At 50.4% G+C, this 15,598-nt stretch overlaps 1 protein-coding gene across 2 annotated transcripts; it reads right to left on the reverse strand.

The window, feature by feature from the left end:
• Window positions 1-1,707: 1,707 nt before the first annotated feature.
• PRELP (proline and arginine rich end leucine rich repeat protein) lies at window positions 1,708-15,393 on the reverse strand. 2 transcript variants are annotated; one of them, XM_077886949.1, is made up of 3 exons: window positions 15,218-15,393; window positions 6,644-7,623; window positions 1,708-4,266 (listed from the first exon to the last, which is right to left on the reverse strand). In XM_077886949.1, the coding sequence occupies exons 2-3, from the start codon at window positions 7,605-7,607 to the stop codon at window positions 4,091-4,093; spliced, it is 1,140 nt and encodes a 379-aa protein (XP_077743075.1). In that variant the 5' UTR covers window positions 7,608-7,623; window positions 15,218-15,393; the 3' UTR covers window positions 1,708-4,090. The 2 variants fall into 2 exon arrangements, with proteins under 2 accessions (XP_077743075.1, XP_077743074.1); XM_077886948.1 differs by having other exon boundaries at window positions 15,208-15,393.
• Window positions 15,394-15,598: the final 205 nt, after the last annotated feature.

The raw sequence follows: 15,598 nt of genomic DNA on the forward strand, positions 1-15,598 counted from the left end.
ACGCTGTCCTCTCTGACTTTCTTTCCACAGCCTGGGCTTTGCAGGCCTTCCCCCATCCCCCAGTCAGGCTGGGCTCAGCTCCCCTTCCCATCCCACAACATTTATTCCCTGTGAGGAAAGCAAATGCGACTGTTCATTCATTCTCCCTGCCTGTTCCCACTCTTCTTCCCCACTTTCTCAGCAACAAGCACTTCAAATGGTCCTCCCCCCACGCCTTTTCAAGCTCTGCAGGCCACAGGCACAGCCAGTCTCCTCTAGGGTGCATGCACAGGCTCCCCTGCACCCTAGGAAAGAGCCCCTTTGAAGCAGAAGTCACTTCTCAGACCCTCTCCCAGCTTCTACTCTCACATTTACAAGCTTGGCCGTCACATGCTCTAGTTCCTATGGAGACTGGGGACTGTCCATGGCACGCGTGTGTGACCTGTGTGGGAACCCACTAACCATCATGCCATTGTGGCATGCAGCTCAGCATCCTGGGAGCACACACAAGGGCGCCTGAGGTGCAGGTGCCCTTCTAATCCCTGTGTCTCATTAGGAGAAGCACAAGGCCTGCTGATGGAAAGGAGGTGGCAGGCTGTGGGGACAGGAGTCTGGCCAGCTGACCCTGTTGCTGCCCCTTTCTTGGGCAGGCTTGGAAATTTCAGGAACCCTCCTGCTTTTTGGACGACAGGGATATATTCCCTGCTGAGGGCTTGTAGCCACATAACTCTGTAACCTAAACACATTCCTCTGTCTTCCTCAGGCGTGCACACACACACACACACACACACAATTGCAGGGTATACTCCCTTTTGGCTCATGCTGTTTCAGCTCCTGGTTATATGCTTTTTTCCCTCTCCTTCCCTCACCTGAAGATCCAGCTCAAATGTTAGGAATCATTCTGGTGTCCCTCCACGGGGGTAGAGGACCTCTCCACCACGCTCTTTGTATGCTGCGTTACTACACACTCAGGATGCGGGATTACTCCACGGACTTTCCCCTTTCCCAAGCTAAGAATTCCTCAAGGGTACAGACAAGGATATTACCTCTCTTTGAATTCTTAGCTGGCAACCTTGCACACAGTCGATGTCCACTGAAAACCTGCTGAGTTGAACTAAAGCAGGTATTAAGGAGGCACAGTGGGAGCAGTAGGGCAGCATCGGGCAGTTTTCATTCTAAAGAAAATGGTGTAGACTGAGGGGCCCATAAACCCACTTCTGGAATCAACCTTCTGCCTGAAGACAGACTTCCGGGCACCTGGTTCATGCGCTTCCGCATGGCCTGTAGGACTTTGCTCTTCGCCCTGGTTGCGGTTCTGTCACTAATTTGTCTTTCCTGCTGTGGCTCTGGAGCTGGATTGTAAGCTCCACTTGGTGGAGAATTATTCTGTGTCTCTCTGAATCTGGCTCCAGATGAGCGTTTTGGAGACCCTCAACAATTTGATATCTGTGGTTTGAAAGACTCTGAGCCTCTGGGCTTCAAATGTAGCTATCAGATCTCTGATCTGACTTTAGGAAGAATTTTTCATGACAGTTGTGATTCAGGGTAAATTTGCCAAGGAAAGACTTTGGAATTGTTTTCTTAAGAGTTTCTTAGGAAGCAGAGCCTTTCTCCATCCACCTCCTTGGAGCCAGGTGAGAGGTGGGGGGTGGTGTGTGGGGGGGAGAGGGGTAGCAAGATAACTTCAAGGTATTCTCAACTTGTTCACACTGTCAAGTTCAAGCAGGATATTTTTCATATTCCTTTATTTCTTCTGCTGTAAAGCGTGTTGGAGTGTAAAAGTCGTTTCACAAAGTTAACATGGTTTTGAAGAAAGAACAGATACATGTAGAGTAACCTACACATCTACTCTCACACCTGTCTGTGTAGATGCCAATGGCACTGAAAGAATGAACTTGCTTATGGAGGAGGGGCTTCCGTCAGCACTGGGCAGAGGGGAGCAGGGGATTTGCTGTAAAGTGAACTTCCCCTGAATCCCCTCTGGCTTACAGCCGCAGGGAGCAATGCGGAAGCAGACTGCATCTAGATGGGGCAATGGGATGATGGTGTTTGTTTTGCTGCTGAAACAAAACAGTTTAGATTTTGCAGGAGCAGAAATGCCCCCTGCCCTCAAGGGACCCCAGGAGCTGTGCTCCCCTGAGGGCCTCGTCCGAGGGACAGAGATTGCAAAGTGCGAGTTTGGTGCAGAAGTGGGGGCTTATCCAGGCTTTAGCACCAGGTTGCTTACAGCCACAATAATATATTGACTTTCAACAGGAGCCTTGGAGAAACCAGCAGTAGCTGGGAAGGATGGGCAGCTAGAGGGGAGCATGGGGAAAAACGTTAAGGGGAAATGGACCCTGTTTTCTGTAAATGAGCAAAAGAGAAAGGAGAGAGACTTCTGTGGGAATTTCTTGAGGTTAGGGTCCTAGCTTAACCTAATTTCTTAAAAATCCCTGGAATGTTTCTCAGCCTAACGAGGGTGGGCACTGTGTCCTACTTATTTCTAGAGCATCCACCTCCCCGCCACTCCCCAACATATACTCTAGGGAGCTATAGAGGGGCAACATTCCCTAGAGGAATGAAGATGAATGAGCCCAGGCTCATGGGACCCAGGCTCTGCTTGGAGGCCTGCCAAGCCACTCACCTGGCCCAGGTGGGGTGGGGTGGTGGATCTTCAAGGGGAGGGATGGTCCATATAGGGAATAACTTACTGCAAGTGGCAGCAGGGATAGTAGATAATTCGAGTGTGGTTTAAGGAGTGGAGCCACAGACCAGACTGTGAATGCTGGAGAGATCTGGGATCCAGATGTGGGGGCAGAAGTTAGAGGGACCACAAGGTCAGACAGCACACAGGAAGAAACTACATCCTCACCTGGGTTCCTGAAGGTTCCCATTTGTGCTCACTTGTGATGGGAACCAGCCCCCCACCCCCCAGCCTCAAGGCCACCAGTACCTTTGCACCCTGTACACCCCAGAGGAGACACCACACACATGACCCATGGCTCTTCAAGCTGGAACCTGAGGCCAGCTCCTTAACCTTGTAAAACCATCCTGAAGACAGGCAAGAAGACAGGAGCCAGCTGTGGCCTGTACCAGCCACCAGGTGTCACTGATGCATCTGCCTTAGACCGGGAAGCCCGGCTGTGCATGGTGCAACGGGCTTCTACCCCGGGGGCTCCACCCCTTTGAGAGCACTTTCTCAGGAACTGCTTCCGGGCTTTGGACAGGATTGGGCCACCACATTGATAGAGAACAGATGGTGGGGTGGGCTGGTGGCTCTGTACCCCTCACTATGGACACTGTGTTGCTCAGGGCATCAGGCCTCTTGTCCAGACTGGCAAGGGGGCTGCAAGATCTATCTGCACCCACAGGGGCCCATCCCCAGGGCTCTGACTGCCAACGCCTCCTCCATTGGCTGATCCCTAGTTCCTGGAGCTGTTCTTCTCCTGGACTGCTCCTTCCTGCTCTTACTCTTGAGTAGAAGAGGCTCAGCTATCCCTGTGAAGAGACTGCCAGATGCAGGTCCTCGTGAGGAACCCTGACCCTCCACCATCCTTCAGCCACTCTCTTACACTTCCTTGCTGGAGAACCCGGGCTGGTAGGGAGCCAGTGCAACGTCTGGTGCCAGCGAACAGGTCGGTGGAGCAGCAGTTTTAGAAGGTGTGATCTGTGGCTAAGGGGCCCGTTTGGGCCATAGCTGCCTATGATGGTGGAGTCTGCAGCAGGACTTTCCAAAACCTCACCTCTGGGCTGCTCCTGACCACCTTCTCCTTGTTTTGGCCAGGACCAAGTTCCAGATATCAGCCCATGGCCCCGACTTACCCCAGGAGTGAGAGGAGGAGAGAGAAGAAGTTGTCTTTAGACACACATCTATGCTTCTGGTGCCAGAAGTGTGGGTGTGCAGTGGGTGTCTTTGAGCTGGCTGAACCAAATCAAGCCCTTAGACGTCTTGCTCTAGAAGCTGCAGGTGCAGCAGAGTATGTGGCTAGTTCCTGCCTTGGGAAGATGGGATGAGAAAGACAAAGCCGGCAATGAGAAAGGAAGATAAAGAACACGAATGGTGGGCACAGGCACCCGGGCCACCAGCATTCAAGTGTGGTCAGAGGAGATCTGGGTGGCAGAGTAAGGCCTAAATGACCACGGACTGCAGCAGGCGGAAGCACATCATGAGGTCCAGCGGGATGGGCGGCTTCAGGTGGTTCCCATCCAGCCGCAGGTAGCGGAGGTGTGGCACATTCTCCAGATCTGAGGAGAAGTCATGGAAGGCAACTAGGTTGTTGGGGCAGATCTGGGTCCCATTGATTTCTGTGGAGAAAGAAGGGAGAGGTCAGCAGGTAGGGTGGGTGGGGGTTGGGACAGATGGGGCTGGAGGCAAAGATGAGGAAGGAGAAGGGGGCGGACAATTGATGATAAGAATTTGAGTTCTCTTCTCTGGAACTGGCTGACCTTGGGAATGTGCCACCGAGGTTGAGTCAAGCCTGCCCACCCCCAGGTTTACTTTACTTGTTTGTAGAATGAATTAAGTCAGAACCAATCAACCATTACTATTGGAAATTCACTCTGTGGAGTCACAGAGGAAGTAAACTGTGAGCTGGACCTTCAAAGACAGGTGGGGCCACAGCAGGGTGGAGACGTGGGGGTTGGTGTTTGCTAGAGTGACCTCCTATTTGAAGGAAGTTGTAGGGGCAGCAGAGCTCATGGCAGAACCCAGGAGTAGTAAAAGCACAGTGAGCTGTACTGGAGAGAGAAGCCAGGCAGCTCAGCAGGAGCCAATTTGTGGTAGACTTTCAAATGGAAAGCGAGATTCCACTTTCTCCTTCACCTCTGGTGAGATGATGTCACGTGAAATGATGTCATCTTCTGAATGAATTTCTTATTCCCCCTCAACCTTGCCTCTTTCATCAGCGTTGGGGGATCAGCATTGTTAATGATGTTCTTCTCCTTCTTGGTCTTCTTCCTCTCTGTCCATCATTGGAGTAGCAGAAAGAGCCCTGACTTAGGTGGATTTTGTTCTTATGACCACTGTGACTTTTTGGACTGTCACCTTACCACCTTGACATTCAGTTCTCAAATCTGTGAAATGGTGGGAGGGGTACCTGTCCCTCACTTCAGATGAGAGAATATTGGCAAAGGCATTTTACAGGCTGTAAAGGACAGGGAAGTTGGCAGCATTAAGGTCATTGCTGAGAACACGGTTAGCTGATCTAGGGCCAGCTCTGCCCACTCTGTCCATCGGTGACACAGGAGACAGGTGGGGCGCAGGGGATATACACGGGGGGGGGGGGGATTTTTCTGACTTCAGCCTTAAAAAGCTGGATGTACCCTAGCAGCCTACCCTTCCACACACTGATGGAGACCTGCTGGCCACTGAGTAACGTGATTCTTAGGATTTAATTTATTTATTTGACAGTGAGAGAGAGAGCACAAGCAGGTGGAGTGGCAGGCAGAGGGTGAGGAAGAAGCAGGCTCTGCACTGAGCAGGGATCCAACCCCAAAGGCAGATACCCAACCAACTGAGTCACCCAGGTGCTCTGAGTAAAGGTATTCTTTCTGCCTGGATTTTCGGCTCATCTAGCTTTTAGGGTAATACTTTCCATCAGTTTACTACCTGCAGGATAAAATTAGTTTCCCCTTTTCCAGAATTTGCTTTTTGCCAGCTTAAAAAAAAAGCCTTCCCCTACTTCACGTAATTATCCCAGATGAATGAATAAGCCTGTTCTCCCATCCATTTGTTTCAAGATTGTAGAAACTCAACAATCTTCTCATTCTTTGGTTTGGAAACTGGGGATTCCTAATATTATCTTAGGGTTGCTGCCCTTTCCCCTTGGTTCCCTGCAACCCTAGAGCTGTAAATTCCTGTTGTGGATGGAACCTGGTTTTTTTTGAGGACCAGATAATATTCTCTCTTGTTTTTCAAGTTTTCTGTTAATGCTTTGCTCAGAGCCAAACTGGGACTTCCAGCCCTTTCTTCTGGGCTGCAATTTTTCCCCCAAGCTCAGGATCCTATAAATGTAGTTTGGGCAAATTCTGCCTTAAATGTACTATCTTATATGATTGAATATTCCAGCCTTGCAGCTAGGTTCAGAAAGCGCCTGTACACTGGCGTGTTTCTCTGGCTGCTGCATTTTACCAGCTGCCTATCCTGAGCTGCCTTTCTGTGTACGTCTTTTAGAGATTCTCCAAAACCTAGGCTCAGCCTTCCTCTCACAGCTGCCAGCTTGTGCAAGGGACAGGCCCAGGACATCTCAGAGTAGTGATAGTCAGAACACGTTACTGTTCTGCTTTCGTGAGAATGTCCAGGACTACATTCCATGTCTACCTGTAGATCTGGAGGGCAGAGAAGCTGGGGCTGACAAGAAGGGACAGAGGAGGAAAAGCCGTTATCCTTCAAGCATGGTATTCTGGGCACTTTATCCGTATTACCCTGTTAAATCCTCATATCAACTTTGTGACAGAAGGCATTGTTCCCGTTCTCATTTTACAGATGAGAAAATGTGGCAGAGGTAAAATATCTGTTCAAGGTCACACAGATAGTAAGGGGCAAGGTCAAGGTTTGAAGTCCAATGCCAGACTGGGTGCTATTTTGTTCTACACCCCCCACCCCGGCCCAAACTCCTAGAAAGGATTGAGACAATAAGAGCCTCCACTTCTCTGGCCATGGCCCTGCCCTGCCCCCACTCACTCTCTATGCTGTTGTTGTTGAGATACAGGTGTTCCAGCTTGTTGTTGATGGCAGGCACACTGCTGATCTTGTTGTGGGACAGATGGAGCACCAGCAGGTTGGAGATGTTGAAGGAGTTCTTGGGGAGCCCCCTGTCTGACAGCCTGTTGTAGTTAAGGCGAATGAAGGCAAGGTTGGGGAAGCCCTTGAAGTATCCATTGGGGATGGTCTCAATCTTGTTGCTGTCCAGGTAGAGCTGGTGAATGGCTGCAGGCACCTTGGGTGGCATCTTTCTCAGGATGTTGTGAGCCAGGTTGAGTTGCATGAGGTTCTTGAGGCCTTGGAAGGTGTCAGGCTTGAAGACACCATCACTCAGCTTGTTGTGTTGGAGATCCAGGAGCAGCAGGCTGTCCAGCTTGCTGAAGACGCCGGGTGGGATTCTGGAGATCTGGTTCTGGCTCAGCCTCAGCTGCTCCAGGTTCCGGGGCAAGGCCGAGGGCACCTCTTCCAGCTGGTTCTTCTCCATGTAGAGGAATACTAGACTGGGTAGTTTCTCCAGTACCTTCTGGTCTATCTTGCGAATTCGGTTGTTATCCAGGTTGATCCACCTCAGGCCTGTGGCATTTTGGAAGGACTCCACTGGGAGCTCAGTTATGAAGTTGTTCTGCAGATAGAGGTAATGGATGCGGGGTGGGATGATAGGGACCTTTCGGAGGTTGCGGCTGTCACAGTAGAGGGCAGACGGGAAATCAGAGGGGCAGTAGCATTCCCGGGGGCAGTCGGGGAAGATAGAGGGAGGACCTGGTGGGAGGGGAGGGGGCAGGTCTGTAGGCTCCGGTGGCTCATAGGGCTGAGAAAAGCTGGGTGTAGGCCTGGGTCTGGGCCTGGGTCTGGGTCTGGGTCTTGGTCGTCTTGTTAGCTGGCCTTGGGCCACTGAGGCCAAGATGAGGAGAAGTGGGAGGAGCCAGCAGAGGGATGACCTCATGATCCAGGTGACACACCTGCAGGGAGGAGACACACGAAGTCATTAACCTTCTGGGCCTCCATAATTAAAGGCTCTGTCTTGGCACTAGTGTTGGCCAGGACGAGCTCCAGTGAGAGAGACCTGTTGAAGCCTCTCTTTGTCTGCCCATATCCAGGAGGTAAAAATAACAAGGACTTGAGGGTTTGGACCCCCAGCCTACATGCCTAGCCAGCTCTGGGAGGGTGAGACATCCTGGCAGAAGGCACATTGACTGAAAATCAGGAGCTCTGGGGCTTGCTGGAGAAGACCATTAACCTCTCTAGTGCTTGGTCTCCCCACTTGCAGCATGAACAAATCACCCCTGTTCCTAGAAGGGGGATGTTAGGATACGTGAACCATAGAGGCCTAAGTGGTACATCTGGAAGGATCCTAAGAGATCCTATGATTCAATGGTTTTCAGACTGTGCCCTGATATGTGGAGCCCCCTGAGGGAGGGAAAACAAGTGGGTGGCCCTGGGGCACCTCCAACTCACCCCTGAGCCAACCTGAGTGGCTCTGTGTTTTGTTGTTGTTGTTGTTGTTGTTTTATTTCTTTTTATTTTTATTTTATTTAATTTATTTTTTTGGCTCTGTGTTTTTAAATTTGTTATATATAGAGGTTTGACCAAAGCATGTATTTGAAAGAAGAGCTGCATTGCTAAAAACGGTTTGAAATTCACCAATCAAGCCCAGATTCTACTGTTTACAGAAATTGAGTCCCGGAGGGGTGGAATGGCTTGCCAAGGCCAGGAAGCTGTTGAACACCAATCCTGGGACAGAAACCCAGGCCTCCTGCTTTCCAGAGCAGGGCTTGTGGAGGTCCTGGAAAGGAAGGAAAGAGCTGTGGACACACTTGTGTCTGGTGTCTGCCCCTGCTTACTCCTCAGCTCTGTGCTCAGCTCAGGGAAAGCTGGTCTTTGCCAGCAAGAGGCATACCAAGAATTTCTCCCCAGATGTGAAGGCTCCTGTGAAAATAAACAGGGAAGGGATCAAAAGCTGTGGGGAAATCACTTTCATTTCTTCTGACTTGGTATCACTGCCCCCATATCCATGGCAGTTGTTGGTGTTGAGACTGGCTATGAAGAAAAATTTCCTGCCTGCCTCTGTGACATAGTGGAATAGGTCACTGAAGGCTATATTGGGGTCAGGCTCCCCAGTGGCTCTGGTGACTCTTCAGATAGGGTCATGTGGATTGAGTTGAATTAAGCTGGAGAAATAGCAATAGGATCAGGGCTGCAGACAGAGTGGCAGCTCCCACCAGCTTCCTCCCCTCACACCGTCTCCTCCACAGGGCCCGCCAGTCCTATGACTCTCCCCTCTGGTCTACAGCCAGGTTCTCTGTTCCCACAACACTTCCCCTAGCCTCCTTACTGCTTCCTCATGAGGTGGTGGTCTGGGGCCCAGAGATGCAGGCTTCCTGAGATTCTCTGACCTAGAGCAGGCCACAGTGTGTCCCCAGCTGCATCTGGACCCTGGGATCCTGCCTGCCTGCCTCTGTGCCAGGACTATCACTGTCTTTCCTTTGAGCCCACATCTACTTACACTCCTCCCTTGCATGCTTCTTTCTGGCTCTGCTCAAAGGAAGAGGATAGAGGCCTCTCACAAGCTGCTTAGTCCCAGGCCTGATGCTCCGGAGGCATTGAATGTGACAAGAAACGGGAGAGAGGGCGGAGCTCAACTCCAAGGGGAAGAAGGGGGTCTCCCTGCACCTTTCATACACACACACCCTTGACACCTAGCCAGCTCTCTCTTTCATGCACACACACATGCGTGCACATAAGCAAACCCATGTCCACATAGTACTCTGAAGATGGGAGGAAAGGAAGGAAGAGATTGCCCTGCAGCCTCTGTTGCTTCCCTACCTCCCTCTAAGGGGGTCTCTCCCCAGGCAGGCCTCTCTGAGGGAGTCCACCAGGTCCATTTTCTTGGGCCTCTCATCAGAAAGAAGAACCGTGCAGTTAGAATCTTGGCTTTACCTCCAGCTGAGGATCCAACAGTCCCACAAGGGCTGAAAAGAGCGGACATTCATTGTAAACTCCCATCTTGTTACCGGGCCCCACACCACTCAGGATTGGGAAACTATGAATTAGTATTTCATAAGTCCTGTAATTTTCTCGAAAATAGCACAGACATATACACTTTAAGGGGTTGTTAAAGCATTAGTATACTGAATGCAAACATTTTTAAGAGCCCCAATTTTTCCGACCCTATTTATTTGGGCATTTCTTTATTTTCTGATCACCTGAGAGCCAGAAGTAAACATAAAATCTCTCAGGATATGAAGCCCTGCTTCAGGGAGGCTCCCCAGCACTGGCTGTGAGCTCCCCCATTTCCCTTCCTTGCCTTTGTCATCAAAAGCATCTGCCTAGATATTAGACCTCGAGTTAAGCAAGTAACACGTGTCTAGCACTTACAGCAAGGGTGGCTCTGTGTGGCTCACTGACGGGGCAGCTGGCCTTTGCTCCCCGGTATTTCTGGGTAGCTGGGGGACTGGGCAGCCCTGGTGCTCACAGTTAGGAGGGCAGGCTCACAGGCTAGCCTCCTGCTCCTTCTGTCCACAGTGAGCACAAGTCCTCCTCATCCCCAGCTCCTGCACCGGACCCTTTGGGAACTCCTCTTATCTTCCCTGCCACCCTCCAACCCCAACCCCCACTGACCTCCTGACCCTTTTACATTCCAAACCTCTGAGACTGGCCAAGCTCCGCTCAGAACCACTAGGAGCTTTCGGAGGAAAAGTTCTCTACCCTCAGTCCATGGAGAAACACTGCATCTGTTCAGCTCCCCTTATCTGAGCCCCAGGGCTCAACCACTCTCTGCTGTGGGTATGTATGTGTGTGTGTATGTGTGTGCACACGCCAGATCCCATGCTTCTTTCTTGAGAAAATAGAGTTCATTTCTAAGGCTTTTTTCACTGGGCAACGCCTCTTCATGCTGGAGCCTGACTGTCCAGAGGGGAGGTCCTGACAGCACAGCTATTGCTCTGGCAATACTCAGCGATGCCCTAAGTCCCTGAAAGCAGAATCTGTGTGACCAAGTGGAGGCCCCTGGACTCCAAGGGGAGTCACAACTGCTCCCCCCCACCCCCCGCCATAAAGCCCAAAGTCACATTTTCTTATGCTTCTGCCTTCCAGAGCCTTCCATCCAATCATAAACTCCCTTAGGTTGGGTCATGAGTGTGTGTGATTTTTACATTTCATATGTCTTTGCAGGCATACCTCCCCACCCCACTCCCAGCTTTCTGCTGGGTGGTGCTCACTAGCAGTCCTCAGGCTCCTGCAGACCAGCAACAACCACTAAACCTCACCCAGCTCCATGCCCCAGCATGGGCTCTTGAGAGCTGCTGCTCCATGAGGGCAAAGCCCAACCCAATGTTCACTCACTACTTCAGAACATTTCCTATGAGAGTTCTCAGTTCAAATTTCCGTTCCAAGTGTTGGAGATCTGGGCTTAAATCCTGACTCTCACCCTCCATCCCAGGCTCCTCATTTATTAAGATGCAATGAGATCACACGCACGAAGGCGTGTGGTAGAGCATAAAATCTCTACAAATGGCAGGGGTTTCATTTATTCACCTATGTATTTATAAAAGAGCAGATCCTCTAGGGAGACTGATTTTTAAAGTGAGACAGCCCTCATCCCTACCTAGTTCATGAATTCACTCATTAAGGCTTGAACACCAGGACTAATGCAAGGTTGAGGCTCAGGGCAGGGCTGTGCTGAAGTTCGCATGGATTTGTCAAGTCAGTATGAGCAAGTTTAAGGCTAATTGACTTGGCATGGAGAGTCTGGGGTTGGGGTTGGGCTGGGAGTAAGGTTGGGTGTGTCTCCCAGGGTTGAAGAAAGATTATTTCACTCTATAGTTGACCCTGGAACAACATGGGTCTGAATATCGTGGGTCCACTTATATGCAGATATTTTTCTTTTTTTTTTTTTTTTTTTTTTTTTTTTATGCAGATATTTTTCAATAAATACATGTACAGTCCTATAAATGTGTTTTCTTTTCCTTATGATTTTTAAAATCACGTTTCTTTTCTCTAGCTTACTTCTTGTAAGAATACGGTGTATAATATGTAGAACATACAAAATATGTGGTAATTCACTGTTGATGTTATTGGTTAAGCTTCTGGCCAATGGCAGCCTATTAGTAGGTTTTGGGGGAATCAACAGTTATATTGCAGATTTTTGACTGTGTTGTGAGGGTTGGCACCCCTAAGCCCTGTGCTTTTCCAAAGGTCAACTGTACTCACTGGTAGTCTTGTTCTTGTCATATTTCCTGCCTACTTGGTCACCCCTAAGCCTTCACAGCTTAAGTCAGCCAGTGACCCTGTCGTGGGGAATGGGGCTGCCCCTGGCCCCAGAGGCACATCCATGGACATTAGGATGACCCTCTTTCTTTGTTCCCTTCTTTCTGTCTAAAGTCAGACTTCTGAAAGCTGTCCTGCTTCCTTTGTCTCTTCCTAAAGCCCAGAAGGAGGTTGGAAGCCAGGAGAATCAGGTGGTCATTTGTTAGCCGAGGAGTTGAGACAGCCACTCTCCCCGACCAGGCTGCCTGAGCTCCTTTCAAGGGGCCCCTCATGTCTTCAGCTAACAAAAGGGCTGATAAGGAGGCATGGTGAATTCAACACACTGTTGATGGAGCTGTCCCTTTCCTGTGGGGTGAATCAGTATAAGGGTGAGCCTGACAGGGGTGGTGGCAAGAGAGCTTTATGGTACATGCTAGACAGGGGATGAGGTTTCTCAGCCTGTCTTCAGCATCAGTTTCCTTACCTGTAAAACGGATAACAAATCTTCCCCATCCCTATATTCCTCACTCAGTTGTTGTCAGAAACAAGTGTGATAAACAACTTTAAAATGAACCACAGATTTAAAAAATCCTAAAAATAAATATAACACTATTATGGAGAGACCATCTGTCTCCCCAGTGTCTACCACAAGGCAAAGTGTAAACAGAATGAAGTTTTTCTGGCCTGAGGCCACTAGTCCAGAAGAGCACGTTTTCCATTCTGAGGACCCAGGGACGAAATGGGGTGAGATGGCTGTCCTCCTCTGACAGCCTGTCTCCTCACCATATCCTTCATTCTGCCTCCATCCCTCAGTATCTCCAATCCCTGAAAAAAGTCTGGAAGAATCTGTCCGATGCCTTGAGTACTCATAGATCAGGGTTCCAACCCTGCTTAGCTGGAGAGCTTGGGCAAACCTACCTCTACTCAGCTCTAGTGTCCTCATCTGTAAAGCAGGCATATTAACACCTTCATATCCGATGGTTTTGAGGGCTAAATGAGTAGATGTGGTTAAAGTGAGTGCTTAGTGAATGTTAAGCTGTTGGTGACATATTTTCAAAGTAATGGGGGTCTCTTTTCCTTTAACTTGGCCAGAGGGCAGACCTGCTCTCCACTCAAAGGTAGGGATTCTTGTAGGTGGGTACTGGCTCCCATATTTCCTCCAGCTCTTCCACACACAAAGCAGCCTCCTCCCTGTGGGGCCTGCGAGGCCACACTTGGGTCTTAGAACCAACTAGTTGGAGAGACCATAGGAGCCTCCAGCTACCTGGGAGAAGGCTCACTTTGTCTTTCCAATTCACTAACCCCACCTGAAGCCTTTCTGTAGCAGGTAAGGGGATGCTTGCTCACTTCCTCAGCTGGCTCTGGAGACCCCTGTGATCTATGACTTCCCTTCCCAACCTTTTGCACCTGGCTTTTCTGCCCCCTTCTAGTCTTGACATGCTTCCCTCGCAGGCCCAATAAATGAGGCTGCCCACCAGGGAGGTGAAGGGGGAGCACAGAGCTTGGTGTTTAGTCCGACCTCTCTCTGTGCACATCAGGACAGACAGCTATCAGGCAGGGGGAGAGGGGATATAGAGGGAATGGGGAAGAGCCCAGTCCAGTGCCCAGCGTAAGGCAGATTGGCAAGTGAGAGGAAACAGAAGCTCTTTGGAGCTATCTTGGGGGAATTTTCTGAGATATGCCTGATGATGCAGTTGCTGGTGCTTGTGGGGAAAAGGTAGAGGAGGGCCTACTGGACATCTTCTCTATTCCTTCAGGTGGCTTGTTCCTACTCCAAGGACACTCTGGAACTCCTCCACCAGACAATTCTTGTCCAGGAAACCATACAGTCCTTCTGCCTAGCTCATACTGCCTTGAGTCCTGGGCTCTTCAGTCCCCACATGGGTGTCTCTCAAGCCCCTGATTCAGGTGCTCAAACCCTGGCTGACCATCAGGAGCCCCTCAAGCATTAAACAATAGATTACTGGGCTCCATCTGGAAGGAGCAGAGTGAGGGGTCCAGAAATCTATATTTTTAGTAACTTCCCTTATCCCCCACCTTGCTCCCAGGTGATTTTGAAGATCAACCACATTTGGCGACCGAGAGCTGCCCACCCCTACCTGCCCTGGCACAGCACTCCCTCTGCTGTTGCAGAATTTAAGAAGTTGGGGGGATGATGGGGCTACTTGGAAAGGAGCCCCATTCAATCATCCACTTTGGCTTCCCCCTCCCTGACTAAGGAATTACTATCTTTTTGCCACAAGGACACCTTATCAACCTGGGATGATTTTGAAATTGGTTTAAAAAGAGAAGTTTTCTGGCTGCCTGTAGAAAAAAATAAATGAGCTGCCCCCAGTGCCGGGAATCAGGACCTCCAAGTCTTGGAAGCTGGGATGCTTTTTTCCCTTTCTTCCCAAAAGCCAAGTGGTTTGGACCAGAGAGGGACATTCAGAGCTAATGGGAAGATACTGTGCAGGTTAGAAAGGCGCTTTTTTTCTCCCTCCTACCCAATTAAGTTCTAAAGAATGAAAAAACCCTTCCAGCGCTTGCTGGGTTCATCTCCTCCCTCTCAGCCTCAAATCAGGACACATGGTTTTCTTTTGGCTCTCCCATCTCAGTGGGAAGACTCACTTTCTTTTTGCTCTTCCAGCTGGGGAGGCATGTGAAAGTGTGAGAGACAAGATGGATCGTGTGTGTGCGCGCGCGCGCGCGCGCGTGTGTCTGTCTGTCTGTCTGTCTGCTGGCAGCCAGTCTCTGTGTGCTCTAGCTCTGCTTGTCGTATGCAGTCAGAGAGTGGAGGTAAACGGACAGGACATCCTCATATCGTGTGTGTGTGTGTGTGTGTGTGTGTGTGTGTGTGTGTGTGTGTGCATGTCTTGCGAAAATGCAGCCCCTCTGTGACGTGTGGGTGCCCTTGTGGCGGTGTGTGACAATACGTGAAGGGTGCAAAGAAGTGGATTCTAGAGTCAGGTTTCCATAGAAACACCTGCTGTGTAGAATACTGTGCGCAGTATAACTTCCTGTGCCACAGCAAACAACTGAACCAAGAAAGTTTAATTTTTGCATCAAGCAAATACATGGGCATAGAATGAGAGAGAGAAGGTAGAGGAGGAGGGTGCAGGAGAAATGTGGAAGAGCTCATTGGGGCTCACTTGAAAGGAGAAAGGCTGGGAGGAAGGAAGGAAGGAAGGAAGGAAGGAAGGAAGGAAGGAAGGAAGGAAGGAAGGAAGGAGATGGAGACCAGATCAATAAGGTTGGTTGGACAGAGTAGGAGGAAGCCTTCTGGGGAAGGGGTCTCCCCCATCTCCCCCTGGGCTTACCTGCACACACCTGCCTGTCCTCTCAGCTGTGGGTTTAGTCCCGGGCAAGGCTCCCCCTCTTCCTCCCCCACCCTTCGGTGGGGCTGTGGCAGCAGAGAGCCGGCTAGAAGTTCTAACCTCCCAGTGGTGCCTGCGTGCTTGTATTTGCCTGGCTTTTCTTCTCCCAGATCCTAGTAGGGTGGGGAGGTTAGGTTAGGGGGAGGGACAGGCAGATTGTAGGGAGGGAGGGGAAGGAGGAGGGAAGAGGGGAGGGAGGGAGGAGGGAGGAGGGGGAGAGAGAGGGAGAGAGGGAGCTTGGGAACGGAGGAATGACAACAATAAAGTCTTTATTTGGCAGCCAAAAACTCCCAAAGACTTCGTCCACACACCATGCCCACTAACGGACTCGTTT

This window comes from Canis aureus, chromosome 38 (genome assembly GCF_053574225.1).
Source record: "Canis aureus isolate CA01 chromosome 38, VMU_Caureus_v.1.0, whole genome shotgun sequence".
NCBI classification, from domain to species: domain Eukaryota; kingdom Metazoa; phylum Chordata; class Mammalia; order Carnivora; family Canidae; genus Canis; species Canis aureus.